The sequence below is a fragment of the Micromonas pusilla genome (assembly GCF_000151265.4).
Source record: "Micromonas pusilla CCMP1545 genomic scaffold MICPUCscaffold_2, whole genome shotgun sequence".
NCBI lineage: Eukaryota > Viridiplantae > Chlorophyta > Mamiellophyceae > Mamiellales > Mamiellaceae > Micromonas > Micromonas pusilla.
Genome location: NW_003315883.1, coordinates 659,810 through 675,116, shown reverse-complemented (window position 1 = coordinate 675,116; position 15,307 = coordinate 659,810). Strand labels below are relative to the sequence as shown.

The window sequence follows — 15,307 nt, the reverse complement described above, 5'->3', positions numbered from 1 at the left end:
TACCTTCGAAGGTAGCTAGCTTTATTGCTACCTTCGAAGGTACCTTCGGGTACTCTCGAAAGTACTTCCGTATTTAATATTTAATACGCGAAGGTATTTCGCGCGCGTGCAAATAACTGGATTTTATCATTATTATTCACTGCTAATAATTTACTGCTAATTTTACTGCTGAAAGTAACATAGCAGTTTAACTGCTAATAATTTGCTGCTAATAATTTTACTGCTAAAAGTAAATTAGCAGTTTAACTGCTAATTTACTGCTAAAAGTAAATTAGCAGTAAATTAGCAGTTCCATTTTCATAGTGTATTACCTGCGTACGAAGGTAGCAGTACACGTACATGTAGTGGGACTTTTTTAGTACCTTCGTAGTTGCTAATAATTTAAATTAGCAATTTATTTCGTTTTCATACTGTTGTGATACTTCCGGAAGTACCTTCGAAGGTATGTACGTGTACTTCCAGAAGTACGGAAATACTTCCGAAGGTATTTCCGTACATGTATATATAGCTACATACGGAATGAAGGACCAATAATATATAGACCAATACAGTATAGACGGAATGAACGAAGAACCAATAATAAATAAAGTATACTGTACTGGACCTTCGTACATACGTGTACATCTATCTGTACAACGTACGAAGGCTCAGCTACGTGTACCATACATATTTGGGAGAAGGGATATCTTCTCACATCTAGGGGTCTTTCCGGATCTATGTACAAAAATTTCAGCCTAACAAATGCGTTTGGCGCCCCGTATGCAAAAACGCGCCACGGGACCTGACGATGAACTCTTCCGATGAAAACCACTTTTAAACCAGTACACGAACTTCCGTACTTGGCAGACTAAATACCCTGACCCGCCCCTTCTCCCAACCATCGACGGCGAAGCCGGAGGCTCTAATTTTAGCGCCTGGATTTTGAAAGTGCTGCGGCGCACGTAGGCCTACTGTAAGTCTCGGGCTTCTCACGGTTCAAAATAGCGCGCGCGAAAACTTTCTTCGGCTCCCGAAGCGCGCCGAAGAAGTCACTTTCAAAAGTGTACGTCGTAGGACCTTGTGATTACTTTCGGAACGTAGAGTTTACCTTACCAATATTTAAATTTACAAGGTGGTAAACCACTCCACTATCAAATCAAGCTGTCGTGTGCGCGAACGTCCGAACATTCCCGGTCTTCATCGAGTCCTCTCGATTCAGTACCCACACCTGTGTCCTGCCTCCCAAGTCGCCTGCAGCAAAGTAGGCCTTCCCGTTGTCGGCACAGACCGTCGGCGGCTCCAGCGCAGCACAACAAAGCACAGGTCCAGCTTCACGCGATGATCCATATCCATCAAATCGGCGCGTGTGTAAAGCTCGATGATAAGAATAGTCGAACACGCGTACGGTGCGGTCGGTTGAGGCGGTCACAACAACGCAGGGTGCCAGACTGTTGACGCAACCACCGCTACCAGCGCACTTGTCCGCCTTTGGGGTAGTGAAGCGGTGGCGACCTTGTAAACTGGTTTCGTCGAATGTCGAGCAGCCACTGGCAGCCCCTATGCGTCCATCGTTATTGCCGATAACCGGTAGTGGTAGAAATACACACCCATTAACAGACATGTCATGATCTCTCCATTCCTGTAGTACCTTCCCCGTGCGCCGATCCCAGAAACGAACCTCCGACCCACCGCTGCCCTCGAAGCCGTTGCTGCAACTCAAGATATATCTACCGCATGGAGAAACGTCAATGCACTGGGGAATATTCACGTGACCCTCTAAGGTCTGACAAGGCCCAGATGAGAAGTCACGAACATCCCATGTGCGGATTTTCAAGTCCTCACTCGATTGTACAACTGTGCATTCACCTGGACACCTTCGCAAGCTTGTTACCACATTGCGGGACACAGCTGCCATTTGCACGCATTTAGCGGTATGCAAATCCCAGTGCCGTAAGGTGTAGTCTCTTGATCCACTGCACGCCGCGCTAAGCTCCTCTAACCCGTCAAGCCCGGTGACGGTTAAGGTATGTCCACAAAGTGTAAGCGCGGGCGTGTCGTCGTCAAATGAAGGCCAGGCGCGGACAACGCCGTCGCGGCATCCCGTGAGGACGCGACCTGCGAGCGGAAGGTGCGCAACGCGCGTGACAGGTCCGGGGTGCTCGCTCCACCGGTGCGTCACCACGTCGCCGGCGTCGCCATCGACGCACCACTGCCACATCGCCGCGGATCCATCGTGCCCGCCAGTGATCAAGACGCCAGGGCCACCGCTGCAAATGGAGCTCACGCTGTTACCACCGTGCGCAGGTGGTAAAGCGCGGCCGCCGATGCTGCCAATACGAGATGCACAGCTAGCGTCGGAGGCTTGCAGGCAGCACGCATTACCCATAAAACTGTCGAAAGTACTGTACCACCTCATTGTACACTACACGTACAGTACACGTACTTTCGAAAGTACTTTCGTACTTTATTTACTGTATGTATGTACGTACAAGAAATGATATTGATGAGCTCTATCCGTACGTATGTAGCTATGTACACGTGCACGTACGTGTAGCCCTAGTTGTACAGTATGAGCGAGTGTTGATGAACGAACCCGTAAAAATAGCTACGTGTACATGTACCTTCGAGGTAGTTGTACACGTACGTGTACGTGTAGTTGTACTTTCGTACTTTCGTACAAAAGTAATAAACGTACGTACGTAGTGGAAATACGTAGTGTACTCCTCCGTACTTCCGGAAATACGAAAGTACTTTCGTACTAATAAAGTACGAAAGTACCTTCGAAGGTACAGTAAGTTACTTTCGTACGAAAGTACTTTCGTATGATACTTTCGTACTTTCGTACTACTTTCGTACAAGATACTACTGCTGTATCGATCATATTCTATCCGAAGTAATGATAGAATACAGCAGGCACGCATACACGTGTACAGCTGTAATGTTGTACACGTACAGTACGTATTCTATGTGTACGTGTACACGCACGTATTCTTCCGTACAAATATTATTACACGTACAGTAGCGTTTTTTTAGTAAGATTGATACTGTACTTTCGAAAGTACGAAAGTACTTTCGTACGTGTGAGAAGGAGAAAAGAACGAACGTTTTTAATAGAGTCCATGTACAAGGCAGAGAAACGCGATATGCGACTTCCGAAAGCGAGAGTATTTCCGATTGATTGTCAGAGTCACGCCGATACTTCGCCACGAATCCGTGAAACGAGGAAGTCTCAGTATGGAGTTGCCAGAGACCCTTCTTTTCTTTCACCTGAAAATTGGGCGGCGGCGCCCTTTGAGACTAGGGGTTTGTTAGAACTGGTTGCGTCTTGTCGCTCTTTAAAAGGGGTTGCTCCCTCATTATTCTCGTTTTATGCTGGTCGTATGGATGTTGAACAAATTTGGATGCAAATAGATGTGCAAATCGCACCTGTATTGTGCAAAGTTGGTTTAACTATGGAGGAGCTGGACCTGTTCGGTGAGGAAGTTGAAAGCACTGACAAAGATGTGGGCAAAAAATCGTTGATTTCAGAAAGCCTTGAAACGAATCAGAAAACGAGTCAACATCAAGAATTCCAGAAATTAGACAGCTGTGACGTTTCGAGCATGTCTTACAGAGATATTCCCAAGGAAGATAGGAGTAGCCATGTTAACGGAAAATGTGTTGAGAATTCAAAAGGTAGAAACTTTTTCAGCCTGCACGACATGACAAATTTCGTGTTGGATGCAGAATCTCAGGAAAAAGACGATGACAAGATGTTAGTTTCGGAACAGCATGTCCCCATGGACGAATCTGAACACGCTCCGGACTCGCTTATTTTCCTGAGTGAGCAGGTGCGTCATGTTGCTGAGCTGAAAAGGGTAAGCGTATCGAGGGTGGATAACGATATTATGTATGAAGACCTTTTCCTGCACGAAAATAAAGCGTATGTATCATCGACGAGAACATTTGAGGGGGATGATATAAAATGTGGTCCTATAGAACGAGTTACAGACAGTAAACCTGTCACTGACAGCTTTCCGAAGGTAGCCCATTCATTAAACGGAATAAATGGTGAGAACTCAACTGTTCATATTGCACAAAAGTTCGTATCAAAATATGATGGAGACCAGGAAAAGCTCGCCACTCGTATTATTGAACTGGAACAGGAGTGCGTGCAACCGGATTCTTGGGTCTTGCGTGGTGAAGCGCGAGCTGATAATCGGCAAAAGGGCAGTGCCTTGGAAAACGAAATCGAGTTCGACTACTTGAGTGCGCCAAAGCCAGTAGACGATGAAGCACTTACGGCCAGGCTCGACGGTCTTATCAAGTCACGCATCATGAACCAGATTTTTGATGATTTGAATACAATGGAGAAGCTCGAGGAAGGGAGCTCAATGTACAACTCTGCGCAAGATCTTGATGACACAAAATCTAGGAAGGGCCTCGGAGAAGTTTATGCCAATAAATTTACCACACAAACGTCGGCTGCACAATGCAAAGAGTTTTCTCTGCTGGCTGGATCGGGGCGTGCGGTGGAGGCCCGTTACCTTTATAAAGTTGTTGGGGAGCAACTTGATAAGTTAGGTCATTACCACTTTTCTGGTAAGCAATTGCTTGATTCTTCAGGAACTGCAGGGCAGATAAATGCTTTTCTTCAACTTGGAGGTTTTACTCCTGTAGTTCACCAAAACGCAGATGGACGAGGTGCAAAATATAATTCCCGACGGCAAAAGGAGGACCGTATAAAAGCTAACATGCATGGTCATATAAAAACTCGAGATGAGTTAGAAACAGGCGAAAAAAGTGCAACTCGAAATAAATTGAAGCGTAAACATAGGGCTCGCATGCAAGAAGAGGAGCACACCGCTGCCCGATTTGTCCGCAAAACAGATACGTCAAAAAGTTCTATGTATACGAATAATATTAGAGGTACACTACGGAAAGTAGGCGAGACACTGTCAGACTATTCCAAATCTTCCAAGGTGTTTCTTTCACTGCAGGAGAAAAAAGATGTGTGTGCCAGCTAGCTAGGTACCGTTGTACTGCAGTGATACTTTAAAACACTTCCTCGAAGGTAGCCGTGTATTTGTTATGAACCTTCGTACGAAGGTACCTTCAAAGGTCGTGATAGGTCTGATTTATCGTGTTAATCCAGAAAATAAGAACTTCTCATCAGATGTAGGTACTTATCGAGTATCCGGTTCGCTGTCCGCGACCAGCGTATGCCTAGAGCCTAGCAAAGAGCGCGAACCACTCATAGCTTCTACCTGGGCAGCCCTCAGCGCAGATTTATAGTCACCGCGCCGAATGTACAGCAGCCGGCAGGAACCCTGAGGAGTTGCTCTAAAGTCAGGAATGAAAACATCGGAGACCAGTGCTTTCTGACCAATGTAGCACCAGGGCCCGAGCTCAGACACAAAGTCATCAGACCCCGCATGCACCAAAACTTTTCCCTGAAGTATAAGCGTGAAATAGTCGCAGGATGAACCCTTTCTATACAGAGGGGGGAGCTCTGGAATTTCATCAGTATTGCATCCATCCTCCAAACAAACAGAGAATCCTTCGAGACCGGCAGAAATACCACCAGCAGAGGTGGGCAAAGAGCGTGCAGATCGAGTCATGGCTTGTGAACCTGATGCAACAAGTTCGTTCCTTTTACTCTTTTCTTCACCCAACGAAGCAGCCTTGCATCCATAGTTCAACTCATTGCCATCACATTCTTCAACCTGAGAAGCCATGATGAGGTTCTTCAGCACGCCTCCGAAACGAGCCAGCTTTTTAAATTCTGCAACATTTAATGACAAAAAAGCGGTGATTGCAGCTGTCTCTGATTCGCTAAGCTTTGTATAGTCCCGTATTTTATGTTCGAACAAAGTCAAGAAATTTGTGGGGTCAGGCCGCTGGTTATTGCCACGGCCTCTAACTACCGTCTCTGTTTTATTTACATCCACAAAGTTGTCAGTTTCGTCCACTATTTCGTCTTTTATAACTGCCTCGAGCACATCCTCAAGCGAAATGACTCCAGTGACTATGCGTCGACTATTTGTATGTGTGTTCGTCAGAGTATAATTGCTAAAAGGCTTATTTGTACCAACTTCTTGTAAGATTCCAACGTCACCATCCAGCTTAATATCACTATCATTACCAATCTCGCCATACGCGACAAGTAGGTGTAAGAAGCTACTTTTAAATTCGCGGAAAACTTTGTCGAGAGATGTATTATCGGGAACGCCTCTTACGAATCCTCCTTCACGGTTGCCGTGGAAGCTAATAACTGCAGCGATCTCAACTTCATCATCAGGGTCAATAAGGATGAGGTCTTTTGTAAATAAAATACCCACAATGTTCTGCCTGTCATTCTCGTACACTGGAATTCGGGTAAAACCACTCTTATAAATATCGATGAGAACTTGAAAGGTAAGCCTAGTATGCGACTCTACCATAAAAACCTTATCAAGAGTTGTCATCACATCGGCGACCTTTTTGTCTTTGTACTCAAGCGCACCAGTTAATAGGTTACCATCCTCTCTATTTAAGCCGGACTCTTCTTGGGCATCCGGGTTCTCGACATGAATCCGAATAAGCTTGTTGAGCTCAGCGGCAGAGTAAACTTGCCCAATGTCGCGGCCAAGAACTCGATCGAGAATCATGCTGATGGGCCAAGCTACAACGTACATGAGTACAATAAAAATCTTTACAATCCAAACAGTGTTAGCGCCGATAAAAAGTCCATGTCTCGAGCACGCGGCCTGAGGGATAATCTCTCCAACCACTACAATCGACAAAGTCGACAGGGCAAGGCCTACTAGCCCGTCCGTCAAATTGGCCATTAGGATTGCTATCAGAGCTGCAGAAAGAAAGTAACAGTTGAGGCACAAAAAAACAGGGTTAACGTGAGACACAGATGTTTTGGAAAGCCAAAAAGTTCTCACTTTAGAGACTTACCATTTACCATCGTATTTCCAAGTAGCAATGTGCACAAAAGCAAGTTCCCCTTCGAGCGTATAGGAATTATCTTCTTTGCATATTCACGCTCTTGTTCGTCACCACCTTCAGCTAAGATTTCTAACGAAACCATGTCCAGGCTCATTAGGCCGAGGGTGAGGCCGCTGAAGAGGCCAGAAAGCAGCAAGAGTAAACATGCAACGAGAATATTTACGGTTGTATTTGATGATGTCGTGGTATCAGTTTCCTCGACTACCCAGCCGGCACTGCAAGCAGAAGAAGAAGTATGAATTCAGAAATAGCACGCCGTATTTGTATTCACCTACCTCGTGTAACACTGATTTGAGCATGTCAGATCGACAGCACTGCCAGAAAAACAGGAAAGCAGGCAAGTTTCGCTCATGGCCAGGATGGTCGTCGGTGCTGGCGGACGGGAGCTACTTGTTCCAGTCTTGTTGCCAAGCGCGTTGAAGAAGTTACCGATGGTACAACTACACGTACACGTAATCAGATCTACACACGTACACGTACACGTACTGTACACGTACACGTACACGTACTGTACATGTACACGTACTGTACACTAACGTTGCACAACGAGCTGAGTATTCGGAACGGGGGTTATTTGTGTTGTACACGTACGTGTACTGTACGTGTACGCGTCACAGCTAGTGAGCGTGAAGAAGATGCAGATGTCCTCCTCCGGGAGCGCCGCAGCAACGTCGAAGTAGCGGATTCCAACCTCTTTTACGCTCGCGACCTTGCCGCCTCGTCGGATGAGATGAACTACCCCCTGGATGGTGCCGTCGGAGGACTCCAAGGGATGCCTCGCGAGTTTTTTCAGCGACTCCCGGTCGTTTTTTCTTGCTAGCCAGGTTGCTACCTGATGTTCACAAACTTCACATGTTTTGCCCGGATGGGTTAGAACTCAGTTTTTGTGTACAGTTGTACAGTACACGTACTGTAAGTTGTTACCTCCGAAGGTACTGTACAGTACACGTAAAATAAAATCTCCACGTACAAAGTACGAAAGTACGAAAGTACGAAAGTACAACGTTGTACACGTGTACGTGTACACGTAGGACTCACGTAGGGCTACATGTACATTGTCTAATTCTTCTCTCATACAAATATCACTCAAATATCTACCTTCGAAGGTACTTTCGAAAGTATGTTCGTTGTTGTATCAAGAAGATACTCTAGACTACCCCCACTCTCAACTGCGTTTTCTACCCCCACTTCGACATGGACCGCGCCCTGCCGCACTAAGTTGACTTTTATAATATGGAGATTAAGTTAGTTGTTTTAGAATACTCATCATGTATTTGTACACGTACGTGTGTAGTCATTGCACGTACGGAAGTATTCTATTTTCGAAAGTACGAAAGTACTTTCGAAAGTACTTTCGAAAGTAGAGTACTGTACATGTACACGTACGTTGTACACTACAAATACACGTAAATCTATCTTGGTACCTTCGTACATATTTCCGGTACTGTACACGTACGTGTACAGAACTATTTTCGAAAGTACACGTACGAAAGTACTTTCGTACTTTCGAAAGTACGAAGGTACGAAAGTACGTGTACAGTACGCGAAGGTACATACTACATAGCTACATACAGTACGAAAGTACGAAGGTACGAAGATAAATACTTTCGAAAGTATCTACACGTACGTGAAGGTAGCTAACTAGCTAGCTATCTACCTTGAAGGTATGACAGAGCAGGCCAAAGTATGTGTAGTTATTAATAACTCGAGCATAGCGTACTTATTTAAAAATAACTTCCGAAATAACTTCAGGGCCTCCGCGCGCATGCGCCTCCGGCCCTGCCGGCGGCCTAACGGGCATGAAAGGACACCCCGCGGCCCGCCAACAAGTCGGGTGGGCGCGAATGGAACTGTTCCTATATGGCGCGGGCATTCTCACAGCACTGATCACTCAATACTCGTCAGACAAGCGACGATGCCAATAAATGTGGGCCCAACGCTTCTTTCGAGGTGAAGATGCCCACCTAGCGCCATGGTGTTGTACACAGATATTCCTTTGTGTCAGAGACAAGCGAACACTTTATTATTTTTCAGTTTAGGGTTGTCCGCAAGATGCATCGCGCAGAAAATAGTCTAGTTGTCGTCAGTAATTTCTTTCGGATCTTTTTTAGCGCCGCACTCTCTGGTCCACAAATGTTTGACGTCGGGGTGGGATTGGTTAACGCGTTCAATATGATATCAGCGCGAGGTTTTTGAGGTTCACCAGTCTTGACTTCTTTGATCGTGTTCGCAGAGAAGACCGGCTTGTTGAATACCTTGTTGTCGAGGGTGTGCCTTTCGAACACGCTCACGTTCGGCGCTTTAGAAGCGGCATTGAGACAACGTTCCCACGTGTTCGACACCGGAGGTGTCTCTTCGTCGGCGTCCTGGTCCAGGGCATGTCGGGTTTCAGTCGTTTCTTCTTCCGGCTCAGCCAGCGCGGCGCATCACGAGCCGCGCGCGCGACAGGTAGTTATTTCGGAAGTTATTTTTAAATAAGTACGCTCGAGTTAATAACTACTTTGGCCTGCTTTGTCATACCTTCGCACGCGAAGGTGTCTTCGTACACGTACACTTGTACAACTATGTTTATGTACACGTACGAAAGTACTTTCGTACTTTCGTACAACGTACGAAGGTAGTACTGTAGTACTTCCAGTACGAAAGTACCTTCGTACTTCCGTGCGTACACGTACACGTACTACCTTCGGTACCTTCCGAAGGTATCTATACTTTCGTATGAGAGAAATACTTTCAAAGTACTTTCGTACATTCGTACAATTCTGGAAGTACACACACGTTTATGTACACGTTATGTAGCTAGCACTACTCTAGCTATGATACGACGTCACTGTAGCCCTACAGTAACGGTGTACAACGCATAGGTAACAATGTTGTACACGTACGTGTACTGTACGTGTACACGTAGCAGTCACGTACCTGTAAGATAGTAGACACGTCGTTGTGGTCGGGCAGTTCTAAAACTCGCGAAGCAAGCCATGCAATCGTGGATCTCGAAGCATAAACCAAGGTAATCCTCGTGACAACCCACTGTCTCCTTCGGATTGATCGTGTGCGCGAGCCGCAATCTTTACTTCTTTTTTCTTGAGTGGCTTTTTTCGAAGCTCATACTTAAACTAACGGACTAAGGACGTGGTTATAGGAATGAGTCAGACATAGTTGTTGCGAAAAAGAAATTGGATTCCCTGCGGGAGTGGCTGTGGAACTGTCGACAACCCGATGCTCCTCAGGTATTACTTATGGTAGGTCCAGCCGGCAGCGGCAAGTCTGCTGCGTTGCGTCTTGTTGCTGCAGAGGCTGAAATCAAGATTAGGGAATGGAATGCACCCGTGCCAATGTTGTGGAAGGAATTCAAACACATGAGTGCACTGGACACCAATTATAGCTCAAAGGTAGATGATTTTGGGTCATTTGTGGCGCGAGCATCTAAATATTCTCTTCTGAAACTCGAGGCTTCACAGATTTCACCTTCGTCAATCCCTTTTATGTCGTTGAACAGTGAGAAAGAACATAGAAGACACGAAACAGACGTTATTTTGCTGGTTGAAGATGTTCCTCTTCGCGGCAGCAAAGAGCAGCAGCAACATGTGCTTGATCTTTTGCAGCGTTTAACAAGAGAGAGCCGCACTCCAACAGCCATAGTTTTCAGCGAGGAAGATTTAGGATCTAGAATAGGTGAACTGCAAGACTATTCTATAGGTATCAGTACTGTAATCCGTGTTATGGTAAGTGCAGGTGCTCGGTACTTGTCCTTCAACTCTAGCACCGTGACACGTTTGGTGAAAGCGCTTACGTCAATCGCACACGCTGAACGGCTTACCTTTAGTCCTGTTGAACTGATGGAGATAGCAATTGCGTCGAAAGGGGATGTGCGGTGTGCGATCACAAGCCTACAGCTTCTTGCGTGTGGAGTGAAAGGTGTCAGCGTGCAGTCAAAGGAAAGCCACTTTGCGCTAGCAGATATGAACCGGATGAAGATCAAAGCATGCGCATCATTAGCAGGTGATGATGATATACGGAGCGTAAGGTTATTAGAATGCAGAGACAACTTGAAGGTGTCTGAAAAAGGAAACTTTTGTCGAGATCATGCTCTGTCAGCTTTTCATGCTCTTGGTAAGGTTTTGTACAATAAACGTTGCTTGCCAGTGACAAAGGCATCGATGTCTGAGGCGCCAACGAATTTCTCGGATAACTCCTTCGACAAAAAATTGAAGTCAAAGAGAATTAAGTTTGATGGATTTGCTGAAGGCATGTTTAGTCTCGTGTCTACAAAAGAAAGCACTTCTTGCATCTTGCAGTTCGGAAACGATGTTGGCCCGTTTTGTGTCCACCCTCAACTACAACGTCACCCTCTGTCGAACGATCCTGAGTGGATCCTTTTCAAGTCTAAGTTGAATGCAGTGGCAGCAACATCTTTTCTTTATGAGAATTTCTTGGACTTCTTACCAAATGAAGCTGTGAAGGATGCAGCCTTGGGTATTAGATATCTTTCCGATGCTGTCCTTCTACTGAAGAGAACTAACGAAGGACTTGGTGGCCATGATCGCGGCGGCTTAAGCTCCCATATTCAATTCGATAGAGGTGATAGTCCGACTGCTCCAACATCTGTACGAGAGCTTGCAGCTGGTTCAGTGTCGACTCGCGGCGTCTTTTTTGCTCCTTCATCCACACACGCAACCCCTCGGCGCTGGCACCAGCTCAGAGCCCCGCAGGGCGTTAAGGCGACACGTGTCACTGCTTCAAATATGCAAGAGTTGCGTGCTTTTATTGCTGAAGATTTCTCTATCAGTTCTAATCTTGCTGCTGCAGTGGAGACACTTCCTATGCTTCGTGTCATTGCTCTATGCACTCCAAAGGAAACCATGAGAGTGCCGTATCTTCCATTTCGATGGACAAATTTCGATGATGAACAGTGCTCAGCCAGGCGTGATAGAGAGTATCCCGCATCAGCACGCCATGCTTCTTGGTCTGGTGAGGTGGTCAGCAAAGAGGCATACAGCTGGCACAACACCTCCGGTATAGTGTACAGAAGCTCTCGGGCAGAACCTTTTTTAAATGATGACTCTTCCCAACAGGTTCGTATAAACATTACTTTGCAAAACATTGTCGCTTCAACTGGGGAACGAGACGATATAGAAGATTGCTGACATGAATGGCATTGAACTCCGTTCAGCAGTACGCGTTATTTTCTTTCAAAAATGATGAGTAGCCAGACTTTCTGATCAAAAGCACATATCACCTACTGCTTGGCACAAAATAGTCTAGTTTTATGTAGCGCAATAGAATGATATTCTTACATGAGCACCTGTCCAGGGACAGACTCTCTAGCTCGAGAAATTTATACTCGAGGAATTTCTCTTGTAGTTCAATCTATAAAATGCAAATGCACCTGAAAAATGTAGATATCATGCTCTTCCTGTTCAGCTCTCCACATGAGACGTTTATTCTTGGGTGACAAAGCACTACACTTTTCCAAACTTTTCTTCTAACCACTCACTTGTTATGCTCTTCGGACGCTCAATCGCAAGTCCTATGGCACGGCTTAAGGTGAGTTGTGAAAGCACTCCTAAAGCACGGCTCACGCCAAACATGACTGTATAAAAGTTCTCCTCTGTGATTCCGTAGTATTGAAGGAGAACACCAGAATGGGCATCAACATTTGGCCAGGGGTTACGCACTTTGCCTGTCTCACTTAAGATTGTCGGCACTATCTCATACAGTTTGCTGACAAGTTTGAATTTAGGATAGTCAGGGAGGTGCTTCATAGCGAACTCGCGTTGACACGTGTAACGTGGGTCTGTTTTGCGCAGTACAGCGTGGCCGTAGCCAGGTATGACGCGGCCTGAATTGAGAGTTGAATGCACCAGTTCGGAAATCTTTTCACTGGATAAATCATCTCCGAGTTCATTCTCGACAATATTGAGCCATTTGAGCACCTCCTGATTTGCGAGGCCATGTAAAGGACCGGCGAGTCCGTTCATCCCTGCCGCAAGAGAACAGAAAGGATCTGAAAGCGCTGAGCCAACCAAGTGCGTTGCGTGCGCGCTCACGTTGCCTCCCTCGTGATCGCTATGGATAGTCATATAAAGTCGCATGAGTTCTTTAGTGCCTTCGTCCCCGTAGCCCATCATGTGGGCAAAGTTACCAGCCCAGTCTAATGCCGGGTCTGGCGAAATGATTTTGCCATCTTTGAAGGAGCGGCGATAGATTGCAGCTGCAGTGGCAGGAAGCTTGGCAACGCAATCAAGAGTGTCCTCGAACACAGGGTCCCAGTATTCAGACTTGTGCATCCCTGACAAGTATGCTGCTGCAAATTTAGACTCAGTTTGCATGGCCATAATAGCGCAGGTAAACTGCGTCATGGGGTGAGCTTTGGCTGGGAGTGCATCCAGGACACGGAGGACGTGTTCAGGGAGTTCAGCACGGCTGCTAAGTTCTGCAGATAGGCTGTCTACTTGCGCCTTCGAGGGCAATTCACCAGTAAGAAGAAGCCATAGTATACCTTCAGGTAGGGGTTCGCCATTCGGCTTCGCAGTGGGTAATTTTTTCTGGAGCTCAGGGATGGTATAACCTCGGAAGCGAATGCCATTTTCAGAGTCGAGCAGTGAGGTTTCCCACAGCATGGATTTAAGGCCTCGCATGCCTCCCAGTGCCATGTTCACAGTTACCTCACCCATAATTTTATCACCGTGGCTCGCCTTTATCTTGTGCATACGCTCCCGCATGGCTGGAATCGCCGCAGCTAGGGTAGTCTTTAGATCAGTTGAGTACCTTCTTCCGCCGGAAAGACCGAACGACAAAACGGCAACGGACTTGGCCGTCGCAGCAATATGGGTTCGTGACACTGAAGCTGACGAGGTTGTCGCCAAGTTTGAAACGGTGCGAGCAATACTGCGAAGTGCGCTGACACTGGGCATGGTCTATGTGAATTTTATCTTCGTTTACGCTAGGAAGCGAGCACGCCTGTGCACGAGTTTCAAAGCGTGGGAAAAGAGTAATAGCCCTTTTTTAGCACACTGTGTGTGCCCTTCCCTGCTGCCTTAAGCAAAATATGATACTGTAGGCCTAGTACTAAAGTACTTTCGTACTTTCGTACTTTCGAAAGTAGTTTACAGCCTGTACAGGTGTACGAAAGTACAGCGTACAGCTGTACACGCACCGCGTTGTACAGCTTTACAATAACAGGTAGGCCGTTCGTGTACAACTACAGTACAGTACTTGTACAACGTTGTATTATTGTACAGTACGAAGGTAACTTCGAAGGTAAAGAACATAAAACTCTCGAAAGTACGTGTACACGTAGCCCTACGAAAGTACAACTACTTTCGTACTTTCAAAAGTACTTTCGTACGAAAGTACGAAAGTACTTTCAAAGTACTTTCGTACGAAAGTACTTTCGAAAGTACTTTCGTACGAAAGTATCATACGAAGGTACGAAGGTACGAAGGTACTTTCGTACAATTATCTTCGCAGGTACGAAAGTACTTTCGTACCTTCGTACAACGGTGTACAGTGTACAGCTGTACACGTACGTTGTAGTTGTACTTCCGGAAGTGAACATAAATGTACTGTACGTGTACGTGTACTGTAGAATATGTGTACTGTAGAATATCTCGAACAATACAAGTACATTAAAGATAAAGGTACACGTACACTACGTGAGTTCCATGAATCCCGTCGTGGGGTTGCTTACTACGTGAGAGGATTGTTCGTAGTGCGGTCTGCTCGCTTCTAGATCACATGTTTTACCCGGATGGGTTAGAGCTCAGTCTTTTTGTAATCAGATCTACACACTACGTGTAGTCGTGTACGTGTACGTGTACAATACACGTACACGTAGTCAAGATACCTTCGTACGTATCATAATTCGAATAAAACCAGCAAAAAAACGTATCTATACTCGTGACCAAAAACATGTGCAAAAGTGTACGCGCGAGCACCCGCGCGCGGAACCTATCTCCTCCGCGCGCGATGCACGTCTTCGCGCGAAACTTTGCACGATGACAGTTCTAAGGCATGCGCACAGCTCCGAGCCGGGGTTTTTCGACTTTCGCGCGCGTCGCGAAGATATCGTAGATCTTGCCCGAAATCGCGATTCGCGACGTTCGCGTACCCCTCTCGCGGCAGAGAGCATGAACGCGAAATCCACGGCTCGGCAAGTTCGGCGTTGATGCCTGGAACGCGATGGTGCAAAACAAAATCCGCCGCGATCCCATTCGAGGAAGGAGATAGGTTTCGAGCGCGGGTGCTCGCGTGTACACTTTTGTACGCGTTTTTTTTTGTCACGAGTACACTTTGCTGGTTTTTTTCGAATTACGCACTGTACAGTACGTGTACAACGTTGTACCTTCGT

At 46.3% G+C, this 15,307-nt stretch overlaps 5 protein-coding genes across 5 annotated transcripts; 2 read left to right on the top strand and 3 right to left on the bottom strand.

Annotated features, from left to right (window-relative positions):
• Nucleotides 1-1,570: 1,570 nt before the first annotated feature.
• Nucleotides 1,571-2,284, bottom strand: MICPUCDRAFT_4607 (uncharacterized protein; the record flags this gene model as incomplete). Its single annotated transcript, XM_003055903.1, has 1 exon — nt 1,571-2,284. A coding segment is annotated over one exon (714 nt), but the record flags the coding sequence as incomplete, so codon positions are not given.
• Nucleotides 2,285-3,098: 814 nt separating this feature from the next.
• Nucleotides 3,099-4,985, top strand: MPP10 (U3 small nucleolar ribonucleoprotein component; the record flags this gene model as incomplete). The annotated part of the gene is made up of 1 exon (XM_003056286.1): nt 3,099-4,985. One exon carries the CDS (start codon nt 3,099-3,101, stop codon nt 4,983-4,985), a length of 1,887 nt encoding a protein of 628 aa, XP_003056332.1.
• On the bottom strand, nt 4,298-7,117 carry MICPUCDRAFT_31333 (HlyC/CorC family). The gene is made up of 4 exons (XM_003055902.1): nt 6,904-7,117; nt 6,077-6,805; nt 5,830-5,986; nt 4,298-5,610 (listed from the first exon to the last, which is right to left on the bottom strand). The coding sequence occupies exons 1-4, from the start codon at nt 7,046-7,048 to the stop codon at nt 5,145-5,147; spliced, it is 1,497 nt and encodes a 498-aa protein (XP_003055948.1). The 5' UTR covers nt 7,049-7,117; the 3' UTR covers nt 4,298-5,144.
• A 2,707-nt stretch (nt 7,118-9,824) lies between these two features.
• Nucleotides 9,825-12,346, top strand: MICPUCDRAFT_55219 (HIRA protein group; the record flags this gene model as incomplete). The annotated part of the gene is made up of 2 exons (XM_003056285.1): nt 9,825-9,835; nt 10,097-12,346. 2 exons carry the CDS (start codon nt 9,825-9,827, stop codon nt 12,099-12,101), a joined length of 2,016 nt encoding a protein of 671 aa, XP_003056331.1. The 3' UTR covers nt 12,102-12,346.
• A 70-nt stretch (nt 12,347-12,416) lies between these two features.
• Nucleotides 12,417-13,679, bottom strand: MICPUCDRAFT_43905 (uncharacterized protein; the record flags this gene model as incomplete). The annotated part of the gene is made up of 1 exon (XM_003055901.1): nt 12,417-13,679. One exon carries the CDS (start codon nt 13,677-13,679, stop codon nt 12,417-12,419), a length of 1,263 nt encoding a protein of 420 aa, XP_003055947.1.
• Between the last annotated feature and the right edge of the window lie 1,628 nt (nt 13,680-15,307).